The following is a 26,615-nucleotide window of genomic DNA, read 5'->3' on the forward strand; positions in this document are numbered from 1 at the left end:
CCCATCAAACAGACACTCAACTGTGTTGTGACTTATTTCACTTGTCTCCCCGTAACATCAGCACAAGCCCACAAAATTCATCGCTGCAAGGAGTGCAAGATTGCGCCTGCCGTTGGCAAGAGCCTTGAGCAGTATACAAGGGGACAGTACGACATTTGCTCAGTTCCGCCCCCAATTTTGAAGGACAGCACCCATGGAGGTAAGAAAGGGAGAAGGGGCCATTCCGCGCTAGAAGTGAAGCACTGCTTTGAAGCTTGGGTCACCAAACGGGGTGTTGTTTGTTTACATTCAGAAGCTCGCTTGACAAGATTCTGATAGTATTTCGACACACGACAGTTCCATAGAAATCGAAAAAGGGACACTCTCGCATGAAAGAAACATTCATAGTGTAATGGATAATAGCAATTTGTATAGTTTACTGACATTTACGCAAAAATCACATCTTGGTTATTTTTCGATAACTAACAAAAGAGATTTTGATTATGAATTTGTTTTATAAAATTCTAAGCTGTTGCACTACAAAAATATAGATTTTAAGAAAATTGCTAAAAGAGATCTGCCAAAATTTATTTTCTAGAAGATTTGAAAAGTTTGAAACTTGATGGCTAAATGTAAATATAAAATTATGTATGTTAAAATATTTGTAATTAGGCACATAGGTCAGATTAAGTTTTTATTAAATAGAGTAACGCATGCAAGGGCTATCTGCCTAAAGAGAGAGATGCCATTGTGGAGGAATTTCGAAGAAAACTGACCTTTGAGTGGGTATTAAAAATAATACTTATAATTTTCACTCAAATTATATTCATATATATTTTTTATGTAAAACTTTCGGGTCTATGCAAAATTAGTGTAAATTACTTTACACGAAAAATATAGTGAATGCACAGAAATTAAAGATTTGCACATGTCGGAAATGAAAAATAGGAAATATGTATGGGTATTTATGCATGTGCTTGCAAAAAGCATGTATCTGCCTTTGACAAAATACATAAATATTCATTAAATTATTTATAAATGTATTTGAAATGAAGAATTTATTCACTTATAAACAACTGTGAAAGTACTGTGAAGAAATCTAATGATTAAATGTATCTAATTTATAATGATTATAAATGTTATCTAAATATATAATAACCTTAATATTGAATTGTAAACATAAATTGAAATCCTGTTGACAAATACGTTATAAAACTATTTAAGCAAGAATTGTTCGTATTGGAAAGCAATCTGTTAAAAGGTATTGTAAAGCAAATGCTATGAGATGCGCACTTAAGAACGTAATAAAGAGTTTTGGAATATGTATTGTTGAAATGAAGGGTTAAAAAAAAAAAAAAAAAAAAAAAAATCTGATAAGTATAATTAAAAGAATTATTCACTTTACATTTTATAATAACTCAGTTACAAGTTTTAAATAATACTTAAAAAAAAAAAAATTATTTTATTGCCTTTCAGAAATGTTCAGAGAAAGTCAAATACTATTTAATTCCTAAAAATTCTCTAATTTAAAATGAACCGAATAGAGCATTAATTATAAATTGACTTACATTTTTCGATTTAAAAGAAGCCAAAAAATCATGTCATATTTAAGAAAGTATTTTAGGAAGAAGCTCTATAAATAGAAAAGAAATAATGCATAATTTTAATATTAATAATACAATAAACTTTGATCTTAATTTTTGTACCTTAACCGAATAAAACCGAATTACCTTAATTTTTTTTTCTAATGTAATTAACGAAAACTTGTGAAAATATTTCATTCAAATTAAACCATTCTGAGAAAACTGTCCTGTGAAAAGTATAGCATTTAATTCCGTTCAGAATGAACTGTTGTTTAAAAATATGTTGTTTTCACATACTTAGGACTCTTAAGTGTTGTAGAAAAAGAAAATATATACATTTATATGTATATTTGCGACGTAATTACAAAATATTTACACCCGAACGCGTCAAATCCCATAGAACTCAATGGTAAATGACCCAATGTTTTGGTCACCACGTAGGGATCGCCGGTGCTTCAGAGCAGGGTACGGAGAAACTTGTTTAGGGCGACTCCTTCTTACTTCCTACCTCCATGACAGCACCTCGGGAGACCAGTCCGAGGGTCTCCTTCCCCTTTTGCGCCCCATGGAGGTAGGAAGTAAGATGGAGTCGCCCTAAACAAGTTTTTCCCGTACCCTGCTCTGAAGCGCCGGCGATCCCTACGTGGTGACCAAAACATTGGGTCATTTACCATTGAGTTCTATGGGATTTGACGCGTTCGGATGTAAATATTTTCTAATTACGTCGTAAATATACATATAAATGTATATATTTTCTTTTTCTACAACACTTAAGAGTCCTAAGTATGTGAAAACAACATATTTTTAAACAACAGTTCATTCTGAACGGAATTAAATGCTATACTTTTCACAAGACAGTTTTCTCAGAATGGTTTAATTTGAATGAAATATTTTCACAAGTTTTCGTTAATTACATTAGAAAAAAAATTAAGGTAATTCGATTTTATTCTGTTAAGGTACAAAAATTAAGATCAAAGTTTATTGTATTATTAATATTAGAATTATGCATTATTTCTTTTCTATTTATAGAGCTTCTTCCTAAAATACTTTCTTAAATATGACATGGTTTTTTGGCTTCTGAGGCATCTTTTAAATCGAAAAATGTAAGTCAATTTATAATGAATGCTCTATTCGGTTCATTTTAAATTAGAGAATTATTAGGAATTAGCGAAATACTTATTTAAAGTATTTCGCTTATTCCTAATAATTAAATAGGTATTAAATAGTACTTGACTTTCTCTGAACATTTCTGAAGAGGAATAAAATAAGTTTTTTTTTTTAAGTATTATTTAAAACTTGTAACTGAGTTATTATAAAATGTAAGGGGAATAATTCTTTTAATTATACTTATCAGATTTTTTTTTTTTTACCCTTCATTTCAACAATACATATTCCAAAACTCTTTATTACGTTCTTAAGTGCGCATCTCATAGCATTTGCTTTACAATACCTTTTAACAGATTGCTTTCCAATACGAACAATTCTTGCTTAAATAGTTTTATAACGTATTTGTCAACAGGATTTCAATTTATGTTTACAATTCAATATTAAGGTTATTATATATTTAGATAACATTTATAATCATTATAAATTAGATACATTTAATAATTAGATTTCTTCACAGTACTTTCACAGTTGTTTATAAGTGAATAAATTCTTCATTTCAAATACATTTATAAATAATTTAATGAATATTTAAGTATTTTGTCAAAGGCAGATACATGCTTTTTGCAAGCACATGCATAAATACCCATACATATTTCCTATTTTTCATTTCCGGCATGTGCAAATCTTTAATTTCTGTGCATGCACTATATTTTTCGTGTAAAGTAATTTACACTAATTTTGCATACACCCGAAAGTTTTACATAAAATATATATATGAATATAATTTGAATGAAGATTATAAGTATTATTTTTAATACCCACTCAAAGGTCAGTTTTTCTTCAAAATTCCTCCACGATGGCATCTCTCTTCTTTAGGCAGATAGCCCTTGCATGCGTTACTCTATTTAATAAAAACGTAATCTGACCTATGTGCCTAATTACAAATATTTTAACATACATAATTTTATATTTATAAAACGTGTAAGCCCAAAGTGATTATTTTTCAGATATATAAAATTAAAACGATGGGTTTAAAATGAGCAGCAGTAAAGCCGCTCCTCTAAAAAATTTTAAAAGGTACATGCTACAATAATATATGGATGGGAAAAAAATTTGTTTTATTTAAAACATTTTGACGTTTGGAAAATAAAATAAAAGTAGCGAATACTCTATCAAGGAAGGGTATCGAAAGACGTATACAATTTTAAATGTACCGTAAGGTATTTTTCATTCTTTAAGCATAACATTTTTCTTAAAATCTATATTTTTGTAGTGCAACAGCTTATAATTTTATAAAACAAATTCATAATCAAAATCGCTGTTGTTAGTTATCGAAAAATAACCAAGATGTGATTTTTGCGTTAAATGTCACTAAACTATACAAATTGCTATTATCTATCACACTATGAATGTTTCTTTCATGCGAAAGTGCCCCTTTTTCGATTTCTATGGAACTGTAGTGTGTCGAAATACTATCAGATTCTTGTCAAGCGAGCTTCTGAGTGTAAACAAAGAACATCCCATCTGGTGACCCAAGCTTCAAAGGAGTGTTTCACATTTAGCGCGGGTTGGCCCCTCCTCCTTTTCCTACCTCCATGTTGCGCCCCCACCAACCTCTCAAGAGGACTTTCGGCTCGCCGCATATTTAGATTGTGCCCACGTCGAACAGACACTACACATTTTCAAACATCCATCCCGTCTAAGGGATTCGAAACCGGGCCCTTCTGTGCGGCACTCAGCATTACTAACCATTATCACGGTTGCGCAGCACGAACTCTCAGTTTTAGTAGCCAACAGAAAAATAATAGCTACCGTATTTACTACTTACGTATACTTTATTTGGACTCAGGAATGGAGTGGTAGTTTACGTATATCGGTATTCCACAATACCGAGGTTTAAATAGATTTCTTCATTGTCCTTAATCTCAATGTATTTAGAAGGCATATACGAAAACCAACATATAGCGTTTCACACATGAAATGCTTTATTTACGAAACCTGTATGTGACCGATGACTAGTTCTTAAATTCAAAAGCTAGTGCCATTTAAGACAAATGCCATTTTCTGACGCAACTAAAGCGACAATTCAACGTTAAATGAAACTCTGACGGGGAAACGGTTTCTATTTTCCTTTTCTCCTAGTACTATTCTTTCAGAAATTATTCTTTTATAATAGGGGGACAGGAAAGTAATGTCGCTTTCTTACATTAAATTCAAACGAATAAATTTATAACAAGTCTTTATTTTTAATCAATAATATAATCACCCTCGTTATCAGCAACCTTTTGCCATCTAGTATGCCGATTTCAATCCCAGACCAATAAAAATCAATTGGTTTTTGAGTAAAATATCTCGAGATGGCATTTTGGACATCATCCAAATTTTCAAATTTTTTGTCACTAAGAAAATGTTGTAGGGATCGGAATAAATGGAAATCCGAGGGGCGCGATATCGGGCGAATATGGTGGGTGAGGCAGTACCTCCCACCCCAATTCATTATATTTTTCCAGTGTTCGTCTTGCACAGTGCAGTCTTGCATTGTCGTGTTGCAGAATGACGCCTTTTTCGTTGACAATCGCCAGATATTTTTCGATTAAAGATTGGTTCACTCGATCCAATTGTTCACAATAAAAGTTTACATTAATAGTTTTTTCAGGTTTCAGCAATTCAAAATGAACAATTCCGCGAATACTCCATCAAACACCCAGAACCGCCTTTTCGGGATGTAAACCCTTTGTAACTCCTATTAAAACTGCCTTTTAAGTTTTGGATTATCATGTAGGACTTATTTTTTTGTCTCCACTAATCAAACGATCGAAAACGGTTCTGTATGGTGCCGTTGAAGCAATGCGTTGCATGCGATGGATAGGTTGGCTTTGTTCTTTTCGGAAAGATTACGGGGGACTCAAACAGCTGCTTTGCTTATTTTTCCATTATGCTTTAAATGTTCTTGGATGGTCGACTAAGGTTGGTTAAGAGTGTTTGACATGGATTTGCTTCCACTTCTGCCCTTAGCATGTTGTTGTCGACATGAGCAGAAACGACATTACTTTCCGGTCCCCCTATTATATTCTCGAAACAATTTTCTCTTTACAACTGAATTAGTCTTAGGCTTAGGATAACACCATCTTGTTACCCGTCTCATGCCATACCGAAGAAGTTTCTCTAAGTGTACGATAAATATTTCGCGTTTTATGATTACAAATCTGTATCGCGATAAAAATTCTGATACGGTTTGGTTTGATTCTTTACATTTGTGCTTCTAAATACTGCAATAATTTATTTATCCAATCATTGAAGGACGCAATGTATAAAGCGTCTTGTTAGTATTTGCATTATTCTCCATGACTGTTATGCAACATTTCCATTTTTAATTGAAGAAATTTTACTTCCCATTTCCAATTTTAACTGGCGAATGAGCTGTTCAATTAATGTTTAAAGAATATTATTTAAAATTTACGATCTGATATCCTTTTCCTGGATGTTCTTAAGTCTGCGACTGTATCGCCATGATCGAAGAGCTTTTCGTAAAATTTCTATGGGTATTGATTTCCAATCTTTTTTCATGTCCATCAATCATGGTGAATTTCTGCTTAGAAAGAGCTCTTTTCAAGGCATCAAAAGCACATTAGTCTATAGGCGAAACGTTACAGAACTTTACAGGAATGTGTTGATAAGATAAATATGAAATACCTATATCAGTTTTTATTTTTTTAAGCAATTCAGTGGTGCTTTTCGAAGTATGACTTGCTTTGTCTTCATGAAGTTTAGGGTCTTTGAAATTCACTGATTATAAAGAAATTGAATTTTTTTCTGAAATTTTATCAAACTTAAAACTTTCTCTTGATAGTTGGTATGTTGAGTTGACTTTTACATTTTTTTTCCACTCGTCTTATTTTTGATTTCTCATTGTATGAGAATCCTGCGACAATCGTAAAGACCTTACTGAAACTTTCTTTTATGACAGAACCTGGTCTGTATATTTTTTCCTCGTCGTTTTCAATATAATAAATAGAACTTTTTTTTGTTGCAGTCATTTAGGTAGGTTTTCCTTTTCCTCTGAAGAAAGTTTTTTTTCCACAATCGTTCTCTATTACTCTTTCTGAAATCGTAGTAGTTCTTGCTTGTTGAGTTCATTTTTATGGTTGTTTAGTAATTTATTCAAGTGTTCATTTCCAAGCCTAGAGACATAACATCATAAAAAAGAAAGTCTCAATTTCAGGTAGTCTCAAAGTCTCTGCCTGAAACAAAATCTGGTCATTATTTCCTCCAGACTGAATTCACAGTCCTACAAGTGACTTCTGCCTGGCTTTGATTATGAGTGCTAAGCAATGGATACTATTAAAATGATGTTTCAGAAGCCCTTGAGTATTAGTCCTGTGGCATAGGTTATATTCAAACACCCATGAAAATTATTTGTTGCCAAATTCAGTTATCCGTAATGGGAGACACCATTCGCCATCCGAGACATTTGATAATTATCAGATAATTTGTTTGTGAACAGAACTGTTTAAGACAAGAGGCGTTCGTGATCTGAAGTTTCACTGCATATATAAAGAAAACATATAAAATTTTTACAATACCTTTTGCAACCAATAAATTTCGCATTTATGTAAAAACATAATTTGAAAGATCCCAAGCGGAAAAGTATGTATTTTGCCTTAAGCTTTATGAAACTGATCGAAATTATACTTTTTGAAGCTTCATACGCAAAAGGAAACTGATAAATTTGAATTTTTATCATCACTTCTTACTTAGACACGCTACTTATTCTCTTCAGTGGTTATGTAGATTTTCAGACGAGCATAGGAGTTATAAGTACACTAGCTGGAACCGTGGAAGTTGTTTGAGGTTGCCTGGTTGAAAAGCGTCAGTCCGAGCCTGAGCCTAGGTAAGGTGGAGTAAGCGAGGCCAACAATGGATCCGTGAGAAATTAGCTGTTGGTATGAATGTTAAATCCTGGACGAAATTAGTTGATTCCGAAGAAGTCTTGTCAAAAACGGTTGAAAATTCAGCACGTTAAAATTAGATGGAATTGTGATTCCCCTTTCCCCAGAGTAAAATTAAGCTGTGAATTTTTATCACGAAACTAATGTTTAGACAAGCTGACTGTTACCTGTATATTTATGTTAATTCTAAAGTACAGGATCATTAAAATTGAATTTGAATTTTATTGCCTTGTATGCATGAACCTTGAAATTTCATCACGATAACGTGTGTACGGAAGTTAGTGGCATTTAACATTTTAGAATTTACGGAGTGAGTTACAAATTTACGAACACAAGCACTTTCAAATCTGATAGAAGGTATGATAAAGAACTAAAATTTTAGTTTCATACAAAAGATTAATAGTAATAATCGTAACTAATTCTGGTTATGTAAAGAAGAATTAGAAATTATACGTAAACCACGTTAATGTTCCATAAAGGATACTCCATAGGATTCGCATTAAAATGCTGGTAAAGATTTACCATATTTTGCTTGTTTCTGTAAAAATGTTAGAGCTTTTCATATTTTATAACTTGCGTAGGCAGAAAAAATTGCGCTATGAAAAATCCTAATTTAATTGTTGCTGTTGATTATTAAATTTTGGAATACAAAAAAAGTAAAATAAGCGGGAGTGATAAAGTATTCTGCATAATAATCGTAAAAACTCACCAGCTTCAATTTCGCTTAAAGTCGTATCAAAAGCAGACTGAATCTCGTTTATCATTTCCTAAACCAGAAATGAATTTATATTAGTAGGAATAGCATGAATATGTAGTATAAATACAGGGTAGATGACTTGATCTTATATTCGGTAAACATTTTAATATCCGGAAATATCTCGATAAGAGGTTTTTAAGCCTTTTTTAGAGGGGGGGGCTAGACTTAATATATTTTTGATAGGGTAATGCTAAAATTTTGAAAAATTGTATTATCATTACAACTGGAATATTTTATTCAGAAGACTTATTTGCAATTTTTCACAATACTTTCAAAGTTTTAGGAATAAATATTCTGTTCCAAATATTTTTGTAACAAAATACTTATATGATGAATATCAATGTAATTGATAATGGATATATATATTTGCTGTGTAATTGAAATGTTTTTAATTATTTGCGTGCACTAGTTAAAAAAAATAATTTTTGATTTAAAATTTATTAGTTTTTTCCTTATTCCTTTTGATTTTGAAGTTATCTAGTTTTTTAATTTTTACATTAAGATTTTAAGCGATAACCTAGACTTCTTTAGTATTGTTTGCTGTTTTTACATGGTGTAACTATTTTACTCAGAAACTAAAGCATCAAATGTACATTTTAGCAATAGCCTTTTGAACATTCCTCTTCTTTGAAAATATTTTAAAGATTTTGCAGCTCAATGCGCAAAATTCGTGACCACTAAGGTCTCTCTTGTTCGTGTTATCTTTCTACTTTCTTATATATATATATATAAGATAAAAGTATGTAAATCAGCTTTATAATTTAATTTAGTAATAGCCTCTTGATTCCTCAATTTTAGTTTCAGTATTTCCTTTCTAAAGTAGAAATAACTATTCTGTACTGAGCCATTTGTAGATTAATCCATGTCACATGGCTTGTCTAACGCTGATGATGAAGCTAATTCGGAACTTGAACTAAGATTTTTAAGAGTTGAAAACCTTTATAACCTAAACCAAAACATTTTCTTGGTGAGCTTTCATATTGAATAATTGCTCACTTTTGCTTCTACCTCTGTGCCGCTTGGACGCTATTCCATTCTGCTCTCTTTCTATCGCAAAAGTATCAAAAATGTAAATATCCTGGAAATAGGTACGATTATAGAGTGCTAAGTGAATTGTGGCCAGATATGTCAATTGAAATAAAAATGAATATTTAATCTTACTCTGCGGCCAAGTTTCCTAGTCATTACGGATTCAAGATTTTAGCATTCTACGCAATCGGAATTCTTCCTCTTCAATATGGATCTACGTTCTATGCTATCTACGTGCTACGCAATCAGTATTTCTGCATTTCTGCTTCTCGGTGTTCCTACTTCAGTACTTCTAAATTTATTTTTATTACACACACACACACACACATACATATAGTATTCTGTGCAAAAATATGATGCATTCAAGTTTAATTTGATGTGATCTAATTTAAGGGCGATGCCCTTAGTCACTAGCTAAATCAATATTTGACCATGAGGTCACATTAGAGAGCAAATCCGCGCAATGACAAACAAATGGCACACATAAGTTTAAAAGGTTATAAAGTGCATGAAAATTTAATTAATAATTTTAAAAAATAGGGTTTCAGGAAATAAGTAATAAAAAGGTTAAAAAAATCATACATAAATTAGATCTAAAGAGAGAACGCCTTTACACGTTCGATCTGAGCACAAATCAATAAATAAGGTAAAATGAATATAACTGTTGTTAGATTAAACTGATAAAACAAATTTTCCAGTCACAGCTCAGTCCATATTATTATTGATTATTTTCATTATTTCTCGTGAAAAAACTGCTCCTTTTCATAAAATTTTGAGAGTGTATTTTCATTAAAATCAACACATAAATAAATCCCTTGCGCTCTGCCTTAAAACGGCTTGGTTCAACGAAGTGCTTGCCCTCTTCAACAGCATTCCATTCTTTACATAGATTAGAACCATGGAGGTGAAACCTGTTTAAATAAACTGGAAACCGTTATCATCAGTAATAATTGGGTTTAAATAATTATCGTTATATACTTGGTAAGAGTTTCAAATAATTTTTATATTTCTCGGATGGCACCCAGCATTGAATTCATTCTTCAATGTAATTAATTAAACATCAGCCTTCTTGGTTAGTACATCAACTCTCTGACTGTCATAAAATCCAACACGAGCTTTCATGCGATACAATTTTAAGTCAGTTCATTTATATTTTATTAAGCTTTAATAAATAATTTATTTCAATGGTTTGGATGTCAGAGTGATAGCAGTATCAAAAGTATACTGCGAAAAAAAATTTACTTTTTAATTGAATTTTTGCATCTTAATAGACTTCGACTGAATCATCATTAAACCAATAAAAGCAGAAAAGGGAAAATGAGATATTGCATGAGGTTACCTCATATATTAAACTAACTGAAACAAAACATGATTTAATTTTTGCTAAAAGAATATCAGGTTAACAAAGAAGAACATAATAATTTTACAATTTTATAATTAACTAAATTATCTTAATCTAGTTAACATCATTCAGTTACTAATTTTCTCTTTTCTAATTTTTTAGACTATATTTTTCAGGAAAAACTGCCAATACGACTTCATGAAAGAGATTAATTAAATAATGACTTTTCATAGTTAAATACATAAATTTAAAATTCCATTAACGGTTGTAGATAGGATTAATTTTGTATTCATTTTCAATTTTGAATGCTTATGTTTTCTTCTTGCTGTTAGCAAAAAATTATTAATGAATCCACAGATACGAAATATAGAGCTAAAAATATTCTTTATTACCTTTCTCACTCACAAATCATTATGCGAATATTCATTTACAACTTTTAAAGCTTGAAAAACACGTCTGCGATATTATCGTCATGCAGAGATTTGCAGGTGCTTTATTTTTTATCACAATATTTTTTACGACGATGTTTTAAAATTTCTTTGAATTCGAACTGCTTTATTTTCGTCGACAGTGTTTTATATAACGATTTTTTCCTTGTTTTCTTTTCTCCATTGTTTTGTACAATGACATTTTCCTTGCGTTCTTTTCTCCGCGACGTTTTCATTCGCGATTTTTTTGGCGGACACCTAAAGGCCTTAATAAGAATACACATCTCTAGTATCTCACTCATTTTCCAGCGGTTAGAATGTCCAAATTAGTTTTTATGGGTACATGAGGGGATACGTTAGCACTTTTATTGCAAAATAATGTTTGGGAAATAATCTCAAAAGGTGTTCTATGACTGTAGATAATTTTACAGCTCATCCATCCAGTATCGCGGAGTTTGGAACTAAAATTAATGTTGGGCTCTCATTCTCAGTTTACGATGTCGTTGTTAAAATCAAGATTTAATAGCCAAAATTAAAGCTTGCTATGTATAAAACTTACTGAAATTTAGTACAAGTATGGTTGATAAAGAGCGCAATTACAAATTTTTGCGATGAAAATTTTATAATTTAAAACTGTCAATCTCCAATCTTGGAAACGCCCTCAGTAGATTGATAGCATCAGCAACGAAAAATTGTGTTTGGAGAGAGATGTTTCCTGGAAAATGTGAACAATTTTTTGAAGCTTAGAAAGAGCAACGATAAGTACCGCAATAGCGAAATTGGCTTAAGATGCTGGATTTATGGAAACTGATGAAGTGCTGCGTTATGATGACAAAGAACTCACAGAACTAGAGTTCTAAAAAGAGATGTTGCAGATCGAAACCAAGCTCAATAGCAAACGTTTCGAAAGTGACTTGAACTTACTGAACGTAATATTTCTGAATGAGACTTCCTCTTCCACCACTGATGGTAATACAAATGATTTTAAAATTAAAATTTGTTTATGATTTAATAATTCAGACTTTTAAAGGTTGCGTAGATTTAAGGCAAGATAAATTCTTGAGGCGAAGCAGACAGTTAACAGATGTATTTTAAGCTTTTTATCACAGCTACAACACCTACAGCTACACACTGCTTACCCTGATGGATTTATTTGATTTTAGGATTTTAAATACGAAACCTTCTTCATTTCTCACAAATATCAAATCTCCTTCTGCCTCTTACTTTTTTAATCTGAGGTAATGTAACTTTACAAAACACTATGTATTAACTTCCAATATACCTGCTGTCTTCTCAAGACTGCATAAGTAAAGATTAAACTGTATGCAGGCTGTCTGAAAAGTTTCCGATCTGACAAAGAAAAAAGATACTTTTCTCCAAAATTACCTTTATTTTTCGACATAATCTCCTTTCAAGTCTATCATTTCTTCCAACGATGCTGCCATACTTTTAAACCTACCCAGATATTATGTAATTCATGGATTTTCGTAATCGCAACCGCTGAGGGGTGAGACGGAGCCTTCAGGGCAGGCGGCGAGGATGTCCCTTTGCTTACTGCCCCACGGGGTTTCCCCCTTCTACTTGCTGAAGGAAACCACTGGCGGTACATTTCTTAAGAGCCACCGCTAGCTCAATAAATGAAGGTGATTTAAATAATAAAATGTTAATTCAGATGTCAAATATCTCTTTGCACACATTTCTTGTGTAGATCTTTCCATCATTTTTAAGCTCGCAGAGGACCATCCATTATTTTTAATTTTACATCCGTTCTCTCACGAACTCTTGAACAGGTAACATAAAATTGACCGTGTCTAAGGCTCAGGTAAAAAAAATGCCAACACGCTTAAGGGGACTCATGTCTTGGTGTAACAATTTTTTCTTTTGCAAATGTAACCATTTTTCCGCAATTTCTACTTTCAGCTTGTCAAGTAATGTTGCATAGTATGCTCCGATAATTGTGTTTCCCTTTTCAAGATAATCTATTAAGACAATCCCATAGCTGTCCCAGAAAACAGTTGCCATATCTTTCCCAGCAGATGGAACAGTTTTTGTCTTTTTGAAGATTTCATCTACAGTGGTTAATAGTCGAAAAAACTCCGATTTATTGCTCCAACAGAACAGTGCAAATGTTCATTCGGACCCGTTTTTGATCGAATGGGAGCAAACGCGGCACCCAGCGTGCAGCTAGCTTGCGCCTATGTAAATCTTGGTTCAATAGGTGTCAAATACGCATCTGGGATATGCTGATAGCCTAGGCTATCTCTCTAGCCTTGATTCGATGGTCATCCGGCAGCGTTTGGTGAATTTCAGCGATGTTTTCATCAATGGTTGCAGGTTTTGGCCATCCTGAATGTTCATCGTCACCCAAGCTGGTACGGCCACGTTTAAATTTAGCTGCTCAAAATTTCACAGTAATAAATGATGGTGCTGTGTACTGTGTCCAAATCCTCTTTAATCCTCTCTAATTTGAAAGATAATACGCCTGTATTACCTTTCAAAAACAAGTATCTAATGATAGCACGATTCTTGAATTTTCCATTTTTGTAAAAACGGTCGCATCAACTCAAAAAGGTATTTGTCAAACAAAAAAGTCGCGTTCAAAATAGATGAAATTTTGATTGCTAGTTATGAAGTGATGCCCAAACAAGTTCCTCCCAATTCGATTGATTTGCGTTGCTATCTACGTATAGAAGTCGAAAGCTTTTCAGACAACCCTTGTATGTATATTATTTGCCTTTTGCAGTATATGTATTTAAGATTTTTTTCAGTATTTATTATACATTAGAATTATTTTAAATATTTTGTGCTATTTGGCATCATTCAACACATTGTGTTTTGGGTGCAAAGCAGCGAAACAATTTCTTTGTAAATTAATCTCGATTTCTTCTTCGATTTACGCCGTTTGGGCTTATGTAAATTAATAAGAATACTCTACATTTTTTTAAATGGATGCTTCTTTTTTATATTTGGTGAGCTGAATTCTACTAAAGAGTCAATTCATGTTTTACAGTATGGAAATTAAATTAAAGTATTTTGTGAGTTCAGCTTTCTTCTGAATGAATAATTGCAGAATATGTTTACTTTTATCTTATGAGCAAAAAATACAAATGAAAGATTTACCTCTAGTCTTATCACTTCACTTCGTGTCATTTCGTTCTGAAACCAAATAAGAAAAAATATTTAGCATGCATTGAATATACGAGAACTCGTAAAAAGAAACATGAACTTGATCAATAATGATCAATACAAGGTTTTGTCCTTCTCACAAAATAATTGAAATGATTTAAACCAAAGATTTAGAATAGGAACTAATCCATAACAAAGAATGTTGCTATTGAATTTGATGATAAAGAATAAATTGCATCGTTTCATCATAATTACTTTTAGCTTTGGACTACTGTAAACTACAATTATTTTCTTTATAGATTCGAATATGTTTGATAGGCTTCAAACGAACAGTCACTGTATCTTTTCAAAATGAAGCCAACCCGATAAACTTTATGGATGCATTATCAGTACGAAATACAAAATCTGAGAAAAGATTAGCATTTAATTAATATTATAGTAGACCAAGGTAAATTTAACAAGAAATTCTCTATTAAATCAAAATTAATAACCTTATTTTGAATCTTATTATTGATAATATATCTTTACAGTGTTGAATTTTAAGATATTTTTTAAAGAACTCTTTTAAAAGAAACAATTTTTTAAAGAAAAACCTAAAAGCAGATGGTACATCTAAATATTTTAAATTTCAAAACGATAAATAGGCTTAAATAACGCAAAATTATGTTCTTAATAATCCGAGATGGATCCGTGATATTAAAATGGGAAATATGAAAACCAAATTGGTAGAATCGGAGGAAATGCGAAATAATAATGAATGTTCCAAGTTTCAGTGACATATTTTCTAAAAGTAGAAAAATTAAAAATAAAAAAGTTATTATTCTTAAATTTAATGCAATTTTTGGATATTTATGGAATGTTAAAAAGTACACTGACAACTAGCATTTATTAAAATTAATATATTTTATTACTTACTCCTATTTTTTAAATTTATTGCTAAAAAAAGGTTCCATGCTATGATAAATTTAGTCCACCAGCATAAAGACAACGAAGGGAGTAGCTGCTTTCAGCACAAGAATAATGTTACATATAAAACCGAATTAAAACAGTATGAGCATTTCTGCTGGGCTATCGTACTTGGGAATATAATTAATAATAATTTCATAATATTTATGCTAATTCAGTAATAGCTATAGCTTGATGTTTTGTGAATGAGTTCGATGTTATATGAAAATATTTCCAACTAACTTCACCAGAGCGTAAATGCTGAGAGGACGTTAAAGCCAATAAAATAAAATTTGTAATTATCACTTCCAGTCGTTTTGAGAGGTTGTTAGGCTCGAGAAGAAAAATATCGACAAAACAAGTAGCAAAGCTTGGCACAGGTGCGTAAGTTTGTTGGAGTCATTAACAGAATAACATCTCTACAGGGACGAAGATGTCTTGCAAACGGGCCGTCTCCAATTCTCTCAATCTGTCAACTCAAAAGCGATTAAAATATTTGGGGATGTTTCTGGATTGATAGCCGACTTGTGGTTGATGAAAAGAACATGAATCATTCAGTATATTACTAATAACATTTAATTTACTTTGATCTATACATAGAGGCTAATCTAATTCAGTTGGACAATAATGGCGCAGTATAATATTAGAAAAGTGTCTGCGAATTCTACAGTGAATCTAAATGCGGCATTTGGTTTACTGCATGTAATAGTTCAGTGACGTTCCTATCAGAAATCAACATTCAGTTTAGTTTTAAAGGGAATTTGTTGGTATATGAAAGACAAAATAATCTAATCTAGAATCTAACATCTCTTTTCGCACTAATGCCATTTATTGTTTTCTAAATTTCGCGCTGCCATTCAGAGGTAGAAAAAAGTGTCTACTCAAATCGAAACAGCTCCCATCGAAATCAAATAGTGTATCGCCAAGGGCCACAACGCAGGAAGCACTAACCCCGTCTAACAATTTACGATTGAGGATCATTTCCTGTAACAATAATTATTATCATATACAGTCCTTAATCACACATGTCAAAGAAAGTTCTTAATTCGCTTGCATAAGGAGTGAAAAAGTTATAATCATAACATAAATTAAGAAATGGTACGTACGATCTCGTGATGCCCGCCAATTAATAAAAATGTGATTAATTATATAATTTTTTTAATATTATGGCGAGCATTAGCCGTTATAGGGGTTGGCCACTAATAAGGCCGAGAGCGGTAGTCACTTTATTATGGAGGCACCTAATAATTGGGCCATCGGTGCCTCCTATGCAGGAACAGACAGTTTAATGCTATGCTTTCTCTGGAATTCAAACCCGGCCTCTTGGAAAGGCAGTCAGAGTCACTAACCACTCTACCATTTGGGCTGGATGAGCTAAAATTTATAATGCACTAAAAACATTACATGTGGCTGTTAGCGCTTAAGAATGGCGAAGGACTTCTAACATTAATAGGATTATTAATATCATATATACAAATATTAATTTAATTACTATCAATAATATTATATTTTGCTTCTCATGAAAATTTCTGGCAGGGTGGTAAAGGAAAGTGTAAAATTGCACCACATTCAATTCTGCATAGATTTTATTATTTCGAATAAACAACTGTGCATAAGAAATGTGACGTATAACACAGTTCTGCGCCATTTGCACTACTTTGCGGTTGGTCCTACATGAACAGGCACAGACAGGACAAACTAAGCGTGAAATGCAGAATAGATTTATAAATGAGTAACTTGTTGGCAATAGGTAGCAATTTTCATTTTAGAAACAAGAAACTTAAGAAACTACATGCTTTTTATCGGGGTGAGAGAAAAAAAATCGGAGACTGTTAATAGAATTGCATATGTGGCAATCATTTATAAAACCCAAATAAAAAAGGAGGAAATGTAGTCTTCTTTTCCTATTTATGTGACATAACTCACATAATTCGCGGAAATGACCATAGCATTTTTGTGTTTAGAAAGCCCATATTATAAAATATTTCAAATGGTTGAAAGAAGAAAGACCAAATTTACCGATTCTTCGAGTTGGACTTCAAGACTTTTCAATTTTTCTTCCAAAGCTTTAACTTTTTTGAGGAAGTTATCCAAACCTTCAAACATCGCCTTCGTCTTGTTTACAACGGAAACAGTTTCATCTTCAACTTCTTGCACCTTATCCAACATTACATCTACGATTGATGACAACTATATGGAAGAAATAAGTAACGAATAAATACACTAAAATCACAATTTAACTTCATGAGGAATAAATAATTGAGGAAAAGTTACGGTTATCTTGGGATATTTAAAATTTAATGGATAATGCTATTAAATACTATTTCAAATTACTTACATTGTGAAAAATGTTACATTGATTCAAATATGATTAATATAGTTAGTCTTAAATATAACACAACAGGCACAACTTGTACTACAGACGAAACTTCCCATACTTGTGGATATTTAAATTTAAACTTCCCGTACTTGTGGATATTTAAATTTACATAAAGGACAATTAAATTCAAAGTAAATAATGAATCAAGTAAATTAAAGTAATCAGTAATCAAAGTAAATAATAGTTAGTAATATATAGAATAAAAGTTAGTAATATAATGAATCCAAGTAAATAATTTGAATATAATTAGACTCTAGCACTAAGAGGTGCTATTTTCTCAAAAAAAAGCATCTAGCTTCTGGAGTATTTCTTATTCAGGAAGCCTATTTAGGGAACGAAACTTATATTGGTAAAAGTCCTTATTAGGACTGAATACCAATTAAAAGGACAAGGATATGAATAAGGATCTTCAAAGCAGGTTTTATCGCAACGGGAACCACATAGTTTCAGGTGGAACCATAATTGCTCAGAAGTAATTACTGTCTCTCCTCAGGGAATTGTTTGGAATTGGAGACCACATAGGATCAGCGGTCCTGTGATTACTTACAGTCGGCTAATTCTAGCGGCAAATAATTGATAAGGTTAGGATTCTGACCTAGAATCGTTTTGTCATTATCCATTTCCTATCAGCCAACTTAGGAAATATGTAAATATACCTCCCTTTCGATGAAATCTGGGTTGCAATCCGATTCACAGAAAGACCCCTAGAAGTCGATCGAAGTCGCGATCTTCCCGTATATGTACAGGGTGCCCAATAAAGTTCGGTACCACCTGTTTAACTGCCGAACGGTTACAGCTATAATCATAAAAGTGGTGTCTAGGTATATAAAGTGGCTATGATCTGGTAGATGAGATAGCTGACAGCGCCACGTGTGGAAAACGGCAGAGTAAGCATCCCTATCTCGAAAACGGTGCGAGATAGGGGAAAAAAGGTGAATTACAAAAATCTAGAGTATCGTCGATTTAGTACGAAAAGACATCTCGTGACATGAATATTAAGGATAGAACGTTTTAAACGCGCATTTGTTTGTTCGTAGTTTCCTACACTGTGGCATGACGAAACGATCTTAAAAAAAAAAAAAAAAAAAAAAAACGATTAGTTATCACAAACTGGCTTTATTTCCGATGTTCAAACTTCTCTCCATCATCTCTCTGTCTCCCGTAAAAGTTTCACAAGGATAGGATGGTTTTGTATGAAGGATGCGGGCCTGCAGGAAAACAATTCCTATACAACCTCGCTGCCGATCGTACCTTGCGCCCATATTCACCGTCACGAACCATCTCACAAAAATTATCTTTTGAAAATCGCTCCATGGCCATGAGCTTCAACATACAACCCTGAGGAGATATCTCTTTTATAGTTGTCTCAGTTAAATAGGGCTGACGTTTCATACACTATTTGCATAATTCAAAAATTCGCACACCAAGCTCAAGTTGCGTTGAGTTTATGCATTTTGCGACACAATTGTGCACGATCTGCATATTGTCTAATCTGTTTGTAGACAATCAGTACAAGGATACACCCGAGGGTTTGAACCAGAGGCCTCTCGATTATGAATTCCAAGCGATACCACTGTGCCGCGATACGGGCTCGTTTATCTTCCGAAAGATAATAGATAATCTTTTCTCCTTTCATTCAAGTTTCGGAAACACACACGTTTCGAAAATCGCGAAGAAACATATGTGCATTTTCAGCGTTCTGTTACTAAATTGACGATGCTCTACAACTTTGCAATTCACTTTTTCTTTCTATCTCGCACCGTTTTCGAGATAGGGACGCTAAATCTTTCGTTTTCCACCAGGTGGCGCTGTACGCTATCTCACCATTTGGTAGCGCACAGTCGCTTTACTATACCTAGACAACACTTTTAAAACTATAGCTGCAGCCGTTCGGAAGTTAAACGAGTGGTACCGGACTTTAGTGGGCACTCTGTATATATGAACCTCAAACCAAAATGCCTATAAAAATATGAACCTAATTTTATTATTATCATCAATACATCAGATTACTGATATATGTTTATACACATGCTTAAGCATGTGTATAAACATATATCATAAGTATTTAAGAGCAATATATCAAACATACTTCTCGCAGCCCTTGTTCAGCGGCATCCATTCTTCTATTGATATTTATCGCCCTCCACATTTCAGCTATTACTTGTGACGGCTCACCTTCTACCAACTTCTCATCTGCTAAAGCTTGTAGTGCTTCAGCTGTTAGTTGCTCACCACTTGTTTCATCCAAGATATCTTGGGCTAGGCTGCCAAGATCTTCTACCATTCCTTCAATTTTTTCTTTGGCCTTTGCCGCATCATCTTCCAAGGTCAAATCTGACTCAACGACGTCTGGTACCCCTTCACTTTCATCAACTTTTTCAGGAATTTGATCTTCATCTGTTACTGCCTTTTTAGTTGCATCTTCAACTGAAATATCTTCTTCGGTTTCATCTGGTTCCGCTTTTTCAAGTACATCTTCAACTGATATATCCTTTTCGGCTTCATCCTGTGTCATTTCTTCAGATACATCTTCAAATGATATGTCTTCTTTAGATTTATCTTCTGTTTCAGAAGAGGAACCTAAATTTCGAAAATTAATAAGAAGTTAGATGGATTTTTAAAACGTTTAATTGCGGAATTTCAAGAGATTATTTGATAAAGTCCGATTCCATTCTTACCAACTTAAGTCAATATGCGCAAACAGCTGAATAAATGCTTTAAGCATTCATGAGTGATTCAAAAGAATAATATACATATGCAAAAATTAAAATGGTTAAAGATTATAGCTCAGTGAATAGTTATAATTGCGCAAATAGTACATTTAAATTGCAGAAATTTCAGTATTTTTGCTTATTTTTTAACCCAAAGGAACGTTAGCCCAGAACGGCCAATTTTGTTCATTTTCGTAGAACCACTAAATGCGTTGAATCACTTTTGAAATTGTTGCCACCAAATATTATCGCCCTGTATTATATTTAAAGACAACTAATGAAGAATATTCATAAATGTATTTGTGTTTCTCGTAGTGTAAAAAAACATTGGTACCTAGAGCCATCAAATTTTGAATGACGTAGTCCTCTACCAAATATGGGCATCTGGAAGCCCGAATTTGAAATTCGTTTAATTGCCTGTTTCATATTTTTAAAAATTTTAATGAATATTTGATTAACAGACTAAACGATTTCGAAGGGAGCAACGGCAACACTGTAAGGAACAAAAACGTTTTTATCTCCAGCACACGAGACTGTCTACAGGAAATTCTAAAGACATGCCATTTCTAAACAATTTTAGCTCAAATGGACATTAGCCCAAATGCTCTCAGAACATGTATGTAAGTGTAAATGAAAAAAAAAAAAAAAAAAAAAAACTTTGGGCGTAATATAAAATCTGAAAGCTTTCAGAATTATTTTTCTATCTGGTGCGTTTTTATGACTTAGTGTATACTGTGCCCACAGTCCTTATTCGGCTTTTCTTTTTTTCTTTTTGCGAGATATTTTGAGCAGAATACGCAGTTTTCTTTTATCCGTTAGAAGAAAGGTGCGTAAATGGCATTAGTTTCGTTAAAAAAAATTTCCAGTAGCTTGCAAGTGCTTAAGGTAAGACTGTATATACAAAATGCATTTTCAGTATGACATTAGGGTACTTATAACTATAATTTTTAGCTTGAAATTTGACAAACTTGTCAAATAATAGTGTGGCTATTTAAGACAGATTAGAGTGATCTCTCTAAGTGATGTTAAAATTAGAGATTAGTCGATTGTTCACATTTTCAAGCATGAATTAGGTCTTCGTTACGGAAAACTAAGTATATGCAGATTTTTTGTCTTTTATATTTATTTCGGTACTTTTCCATTATGCACCTCCCGTTCATTTTGGCGCCTGTGAAAAAGAAAGCCAAAAACACGCTGGGAGCCAACAATAGAGTCATCTGGGAACCAAACCATCTGTGTGTATGTGTGGGGTTTAACGCTTTAAAGGACAAAACGCACGAGACGGCCTTTCATTCAAACGACCACAGCAGTCCAAAAACACCGACATTGCGATGTTGCTTACTTTCCTTCTCCTAAGGTATGCAGCAGCATGTACAGTTTTCCCAAATGCACTGCATCATTTTATTACAGATACCTTGTCCTAAAAGATTAATCGTTTCACGACAGAAGGTACCAGGGTACCTGGGCCGAAAGCCCTACCCCTTATCAGAGAAATTGGGTATTTTTTAATTTTGTAAACATAAGATAAAAACATTAATTTAAGCAATGATTTTTTATATCGAAGTTGGGAAAAGTGCAAGAATTTAGACCGAACATTAACTATGAGTGAAATCAGTCGAAAAGGTGAAAATGCCGAAGCATCTGGGAAGTTGTTTGAGCTGGTGACATAAATTGCTGTAAGAGAGTTACTTAGAAAAACAAGTAGGGAATTAAATTAAGAATTTAAGTGATTATTAGAAAAAAGGACACTGGCAATATAACTACGCGTTTGAGATGGAATAAAATTTTTCAAATTTACATGAGGGAAATAACATGAGCTGTGGCAACTTAAATAACGGTAATTGAAAGTCGACGAAAGCCAAGAGCCAGCCGACAAATTTGTAATTGACATGATAAATACATAATAATAAACACAATATATGGGAATTTTTATTTATTTATATATTTTTTAAATTAATACTTTGCTAATATAAGTATTATTATTCGTTTGTATTGTTTTGCATAAATATTTCTTCAAATAAGTTAAATAGTAAGAAAAGCTGTTTATTGAGTTTTCCGTAGATTGAATTTCCGGCATTTTGGCTGTAATTTTAATAATTATTTTGGTTAGTGATAGTCACTTGAACAGGTTGCTTATCTCTTTAAAAAGTTGGAAAACTTCGCCTAAGGAACTTAAGCTAAAGTTGTTACTATCATTTTTGTTTACATCAGTATTACTTGGTTTTGATGAATATCTGTGGGCCTCGTTGCCATTTTGGATGACATTTGCATATGATAAGCCATTAGTGGTCTGAGAAGTGTTAGTTTCTGTAGGCGTTTTAGTGGCATTTTTGCCAGTGATTGAGTCAAAATTAGAATTGTTTTTTCTTAGTTTATTGAAATTAGAACAACCCCTGAAATTGGCGGTATATCCTACTTTCAGGCAATTGCAGCACTTAAGAACATCTAATCTTTTAGCTAAGCAATCAGAAGTCTTATGTGCACTAGCGCACTTCACACAACGAGGTTTAAGTTTGCAAGTATCAGAACTGTGATGGAAGTGCTTGCAGTTATAACACTGCACAACACTCCATTCACTTTATATTCAACAAATTCTACATAGAAAGTAAAAAATATTCAATTCCATAAATTGGTTTTACACCTGGAACATTTTCTAGCTGAATTTGGAATAGTGGCATGGGTGCCTTAGTTTTTAGTCTGTGTATTTGGGCTACTTTCCTTACTTTAATCCTAGATTAAAGAGTTCATCCTGAATGTCATCAATGGGACAATCTATCGGAAGACCTCTAACGACTACCTTCACTGGCCGATCATAATTTTTGGTAATAAGATAGTGATCCACCTTTTGTTGGTCTAAATAATTAGTTATACCTCTGTGATCATCCTCAGTTTTTGGGAAGATTTTCAGAAATTCTTCCCAAACGTAGTTCAGTTTCTTGTCTCACATTTTATAAAAATTCTGAGTACTTGATTACAAGCTTAGCCATTATGGGCTTAATTTTTGGAGCGACAATATTAATATTTTCTGTTTCCATCACATTTTTGCTGTTATCTGTAACATCTTTAGGTAAGTTATCGAATTTGTTAGGAATAAGTAATTTAACATAACTTTTGATTAATTTAGATGATCAGGCCATTTTTTTGGGCGAAGTGAAGCCATCAGCATCTAAAGTTTGTTTTATGGAACGTTTGCTTGACATTTTTGACGGCCGTTTAGGCTTAGGGACTTTCGAAGTCACAATATTCACTTCATTATCAGAAATATTTGGGTTGGAAGCATAATTTTCATGCATAATCGAAACACAATCATCATCAATAACCTTAGTATCATTAGAATTAACATTAGCAATGGGGGTTTCCATCAATACAAGATACATTATTATCTATAGCATGCAATTTACCGTAATCAACATTAACATATTCAGGATGTAATTCACCGAATACTTTGCACTTACCTTCGAATAATGTCAGTAATCCTTCGCAGATCGCCCTTTTCCTTTTGTAGTGATCCATACTAGGAGGCATTGAGTCTGGTTTGAAAACAACGAATCACCCAAGGCTTCGTTTTCGATCTGTATTCTGGACACATAATTAGGAAGTTTCAGGTAATCCTTAAGGTTAATCGGATCTTTTAATAGCAATTCGTTCCAGTTCTTATCTAACTTTTCGTCCGTGGATTTCACAAGTTCGTCCGGCAGTCCCGCCACGAGGTGACGAGCAACCGCTTTAGCGTGTTCCGAAGTTAATGGGTGAAACTCCTTTCCCGCCATTCGAAATAAATCCGAAATAATCCAAGAAAAGCACTTAGAAGCTCATCACAATTCAAGAAAGCACCATCAAAAACCAAATCATAAAAATTACTAGGTTGGAAAGTAGAAAGGAAGCCATTTGAAATCTTCACACCTCTTTTTGTGCGTAGGAGGTGTGTAGGAGGTGTGAGGGGAGGAAGCGGCAGGAATGGGTAATGGACGGAGACGGGCTTTTCAATATTTTAAGCGCATAGGTTAGGGAATTCTTCGGTTTTCTAAGCGTTAGTTTAACAAATTTTTAATCTATATTTACAGTTAAAAAAACCTGTACGGCAGGTTCTTAACGGAAAAGTACCTATATTTCAATAAGGCATTAAATCTTTTCCCTGAAAATACACAGAAAATATACCACATTTTATTGCTCATCTCTCCTTTAAAATACAATTTAGTTGTTTCTAAGATGGAAACACGCAGTTAATGCTTTTCATCATGATCTTATTTTCCCTATATACGCACATAAATGCAGTACTTACAATTCAATAGAACTAACTCACTTTCAGATACTTTTTCGGCTGATTGGCTTCTGGGTTTTGGCAAATCAACAGCTTTTATCCTATCCTTTAATTCAGCAACGGTTTTTCCGGGCCTTTCAGTTTGCCCTTTTTGGCGATCTTCTTCCATTCTTGCTTTGGTGATGGCCGCTTGTGCAAGGACTTCATCCTGAATGTGGCAGAGTGGCTTTAATTTCTCTAGGCCTGTCTGCAGAATGATGTTTGTTAGAACTGTGTGCAAGATGTTGAAATTCACTGCACCAATCTCTGGAACTCTTAGTGCCAAATCCACTAGTTCTAGGATTGTGAACTTGCCGCTCAACATGATAACCTAAGAGTAATATACTCAGATTTCAGAGAAAATAGGGAAAAAATTTATAATTCACGTAATTTATTAAGAAGTAGAGGTTTGCAGTTAAAACTTTAACTTAATCGTTTAAGTTAATAACTTAAATTAAATAATTTAAGAATTATTACTTTTTCCCTCGAAATAAGTACGTACGTAATGATCACTTTGCTCTTGCATTGGAAAATATTCATATCATTATTAGTGTATATATACATATATGGTAAGCCGAATGAGCAGGACGAATGAACAATTCTGATTAGAGTATACGGGATTTGTATTATGTTGATGCATGTATAAAACTCCTCATGATAAAAGTTTCAATGGGGTGCCCCTTGATATTTTTGACAATTTTTATGACGTCAAGAAGCAATATTTCCAAGATGGCTGTTATCCGAAACAACGCGGGAATACGGGAAGCGTATGTTACAGAAACAACAAAAGTACTCACCTGGTGTGTTCTTGGCTACGTCTAATTATCAACGTCGGATGACTGCTGCACATACATAACACAAATTATGCAATTGCGGTAATGATCCTCCTTCGCTGATCCCGTTAATATCGCAAAATAGGAATATAAAATGCTATACGATGATTGCCGAAGATCCTGCTTGCGAAACTCGAGCTTAGCCCTCAATGGTGCTCTTATGAGCATCAGTTTCCAGCAATTTTCTCGCGATAAAATCACTTATAGCCATCCAATTGATATATGCCAACTTTTCCAACAGCAACATCATCTTAGGATGGTTTAATGCCAAATTGCAAAACATTGCTAAACGTGGTTATCAGTTAAAAGGAAAATCCACGAAGCGTTATTTGGTTGCTTTTTAAGTATTAAACAATGAGTGCCATCAAACTATTCAGTGACAGTGATATAGACTGGCACCATATCAAGACTGCTTAGCTAATGGAAAAGTACCGAGATGTGAGTTATGGCACTGTTCATTGAGAGCCTAATACAAGACCCCTTCTCCAAAACAAAGTACTTTTTCTTGATAATTATTTTCAGAATGCTCATCTATGGGCTCTATCGCGATCTAATATCTGGTTGTTTTGCAGAAAAATTCGTAGCGCAGTAAGTACGCAACAGTAGCGCAGTAGCGCTTTACAACTGGATAAATGCTGAGCAAAATCTTCTATGAGTGTGATAGAAAATCCCACTTCAAGAATCTCCAAAAAATACATCAGCAAGCTCTAGTCATGATAGCTTCTTGACTAAATTAAGTTGTAAATGCTTCATTTACCATCATCAGTGACCAACCGTTATACAAAACGCTATTCATTTATTACGTCTAAGAGTTACCTTATCAATGTAAACTCCATCAAGCAAATTTCTCTTGATTAAATTATGAGAGACAGAAACATCGTAACGCTTGATGCTGCTAAACTGCAGGATATGTCGAAGAATTAGTAACAGGTTAATTAATTCAGCTAAATAGTTGCTTAATGAAACTGCCTCTACACTAAACAAACAGCTGGTGCTACTTTGCATCATGATCTTATTTACTCTATATAGATATATAAATGTAGTACTTACAGTATAATAAGACTAACTCATTTAACTTTTTTTTTCAGCTGTTTGGCGTCTCGGTTTTGACAAATCAACAGCTTTTATCCTATAGTTCAGCGTGAT

The 26,615-nt window shown here is 33.3% G+C and overlaps 1 protein-coding gene across 1 annotated transcript in view; it reads right to left on the reverse strand.

The window, feature by feature from the left end:
- Positions 1-24,961, reverse strand: part of LOC118198914 (uncharacterized) — an 85,188-nt gene extending 60,227 nt beyond the window's left edge. Inside the window, exons 1-5 of the mRNA XM_085810234.1 lie at positions 24,640-24,961; positions 19,715-20,205; positions 17,265-17,435; positions 14,295-14,330; positions 8,328-8,385 (exon numbers count right to left, since the gene is read on the reverse strand). Of these exons, the coding sequence (XP_085666360.1) occupies positions 8,328-8,385; positions 14,295-14,330; positions 17,265-17,435; positions 19,715-20,205; positions 24,640-24,961 (1,078 nt within the window). The remainder of the gene's footprint in view (positions 1-8,327; positions 8,386-14,294; positions 14,331-17,264; positions 17,436-19,714; positions 20,206-24,639) is intronic.
- Between the last annotated feature and the right edge of the window lie 1,654 nt (positions 24,962-26,615).

Source organism: Stegodyphus dumicola, chromosome 2 (assembly GCF_044657685.1).
Source record: "Stegodyphus dumicola isolate Sdum_Otavi_A_Nest chromosome 2, ASM4465768v1".
Taxonomy (NCBI): Eukaryota; Metazoa; Arthropoda; class Arachnida; order Araneae; family Eresidae; genus Stegodyphus; species Stegodyphus dumicola.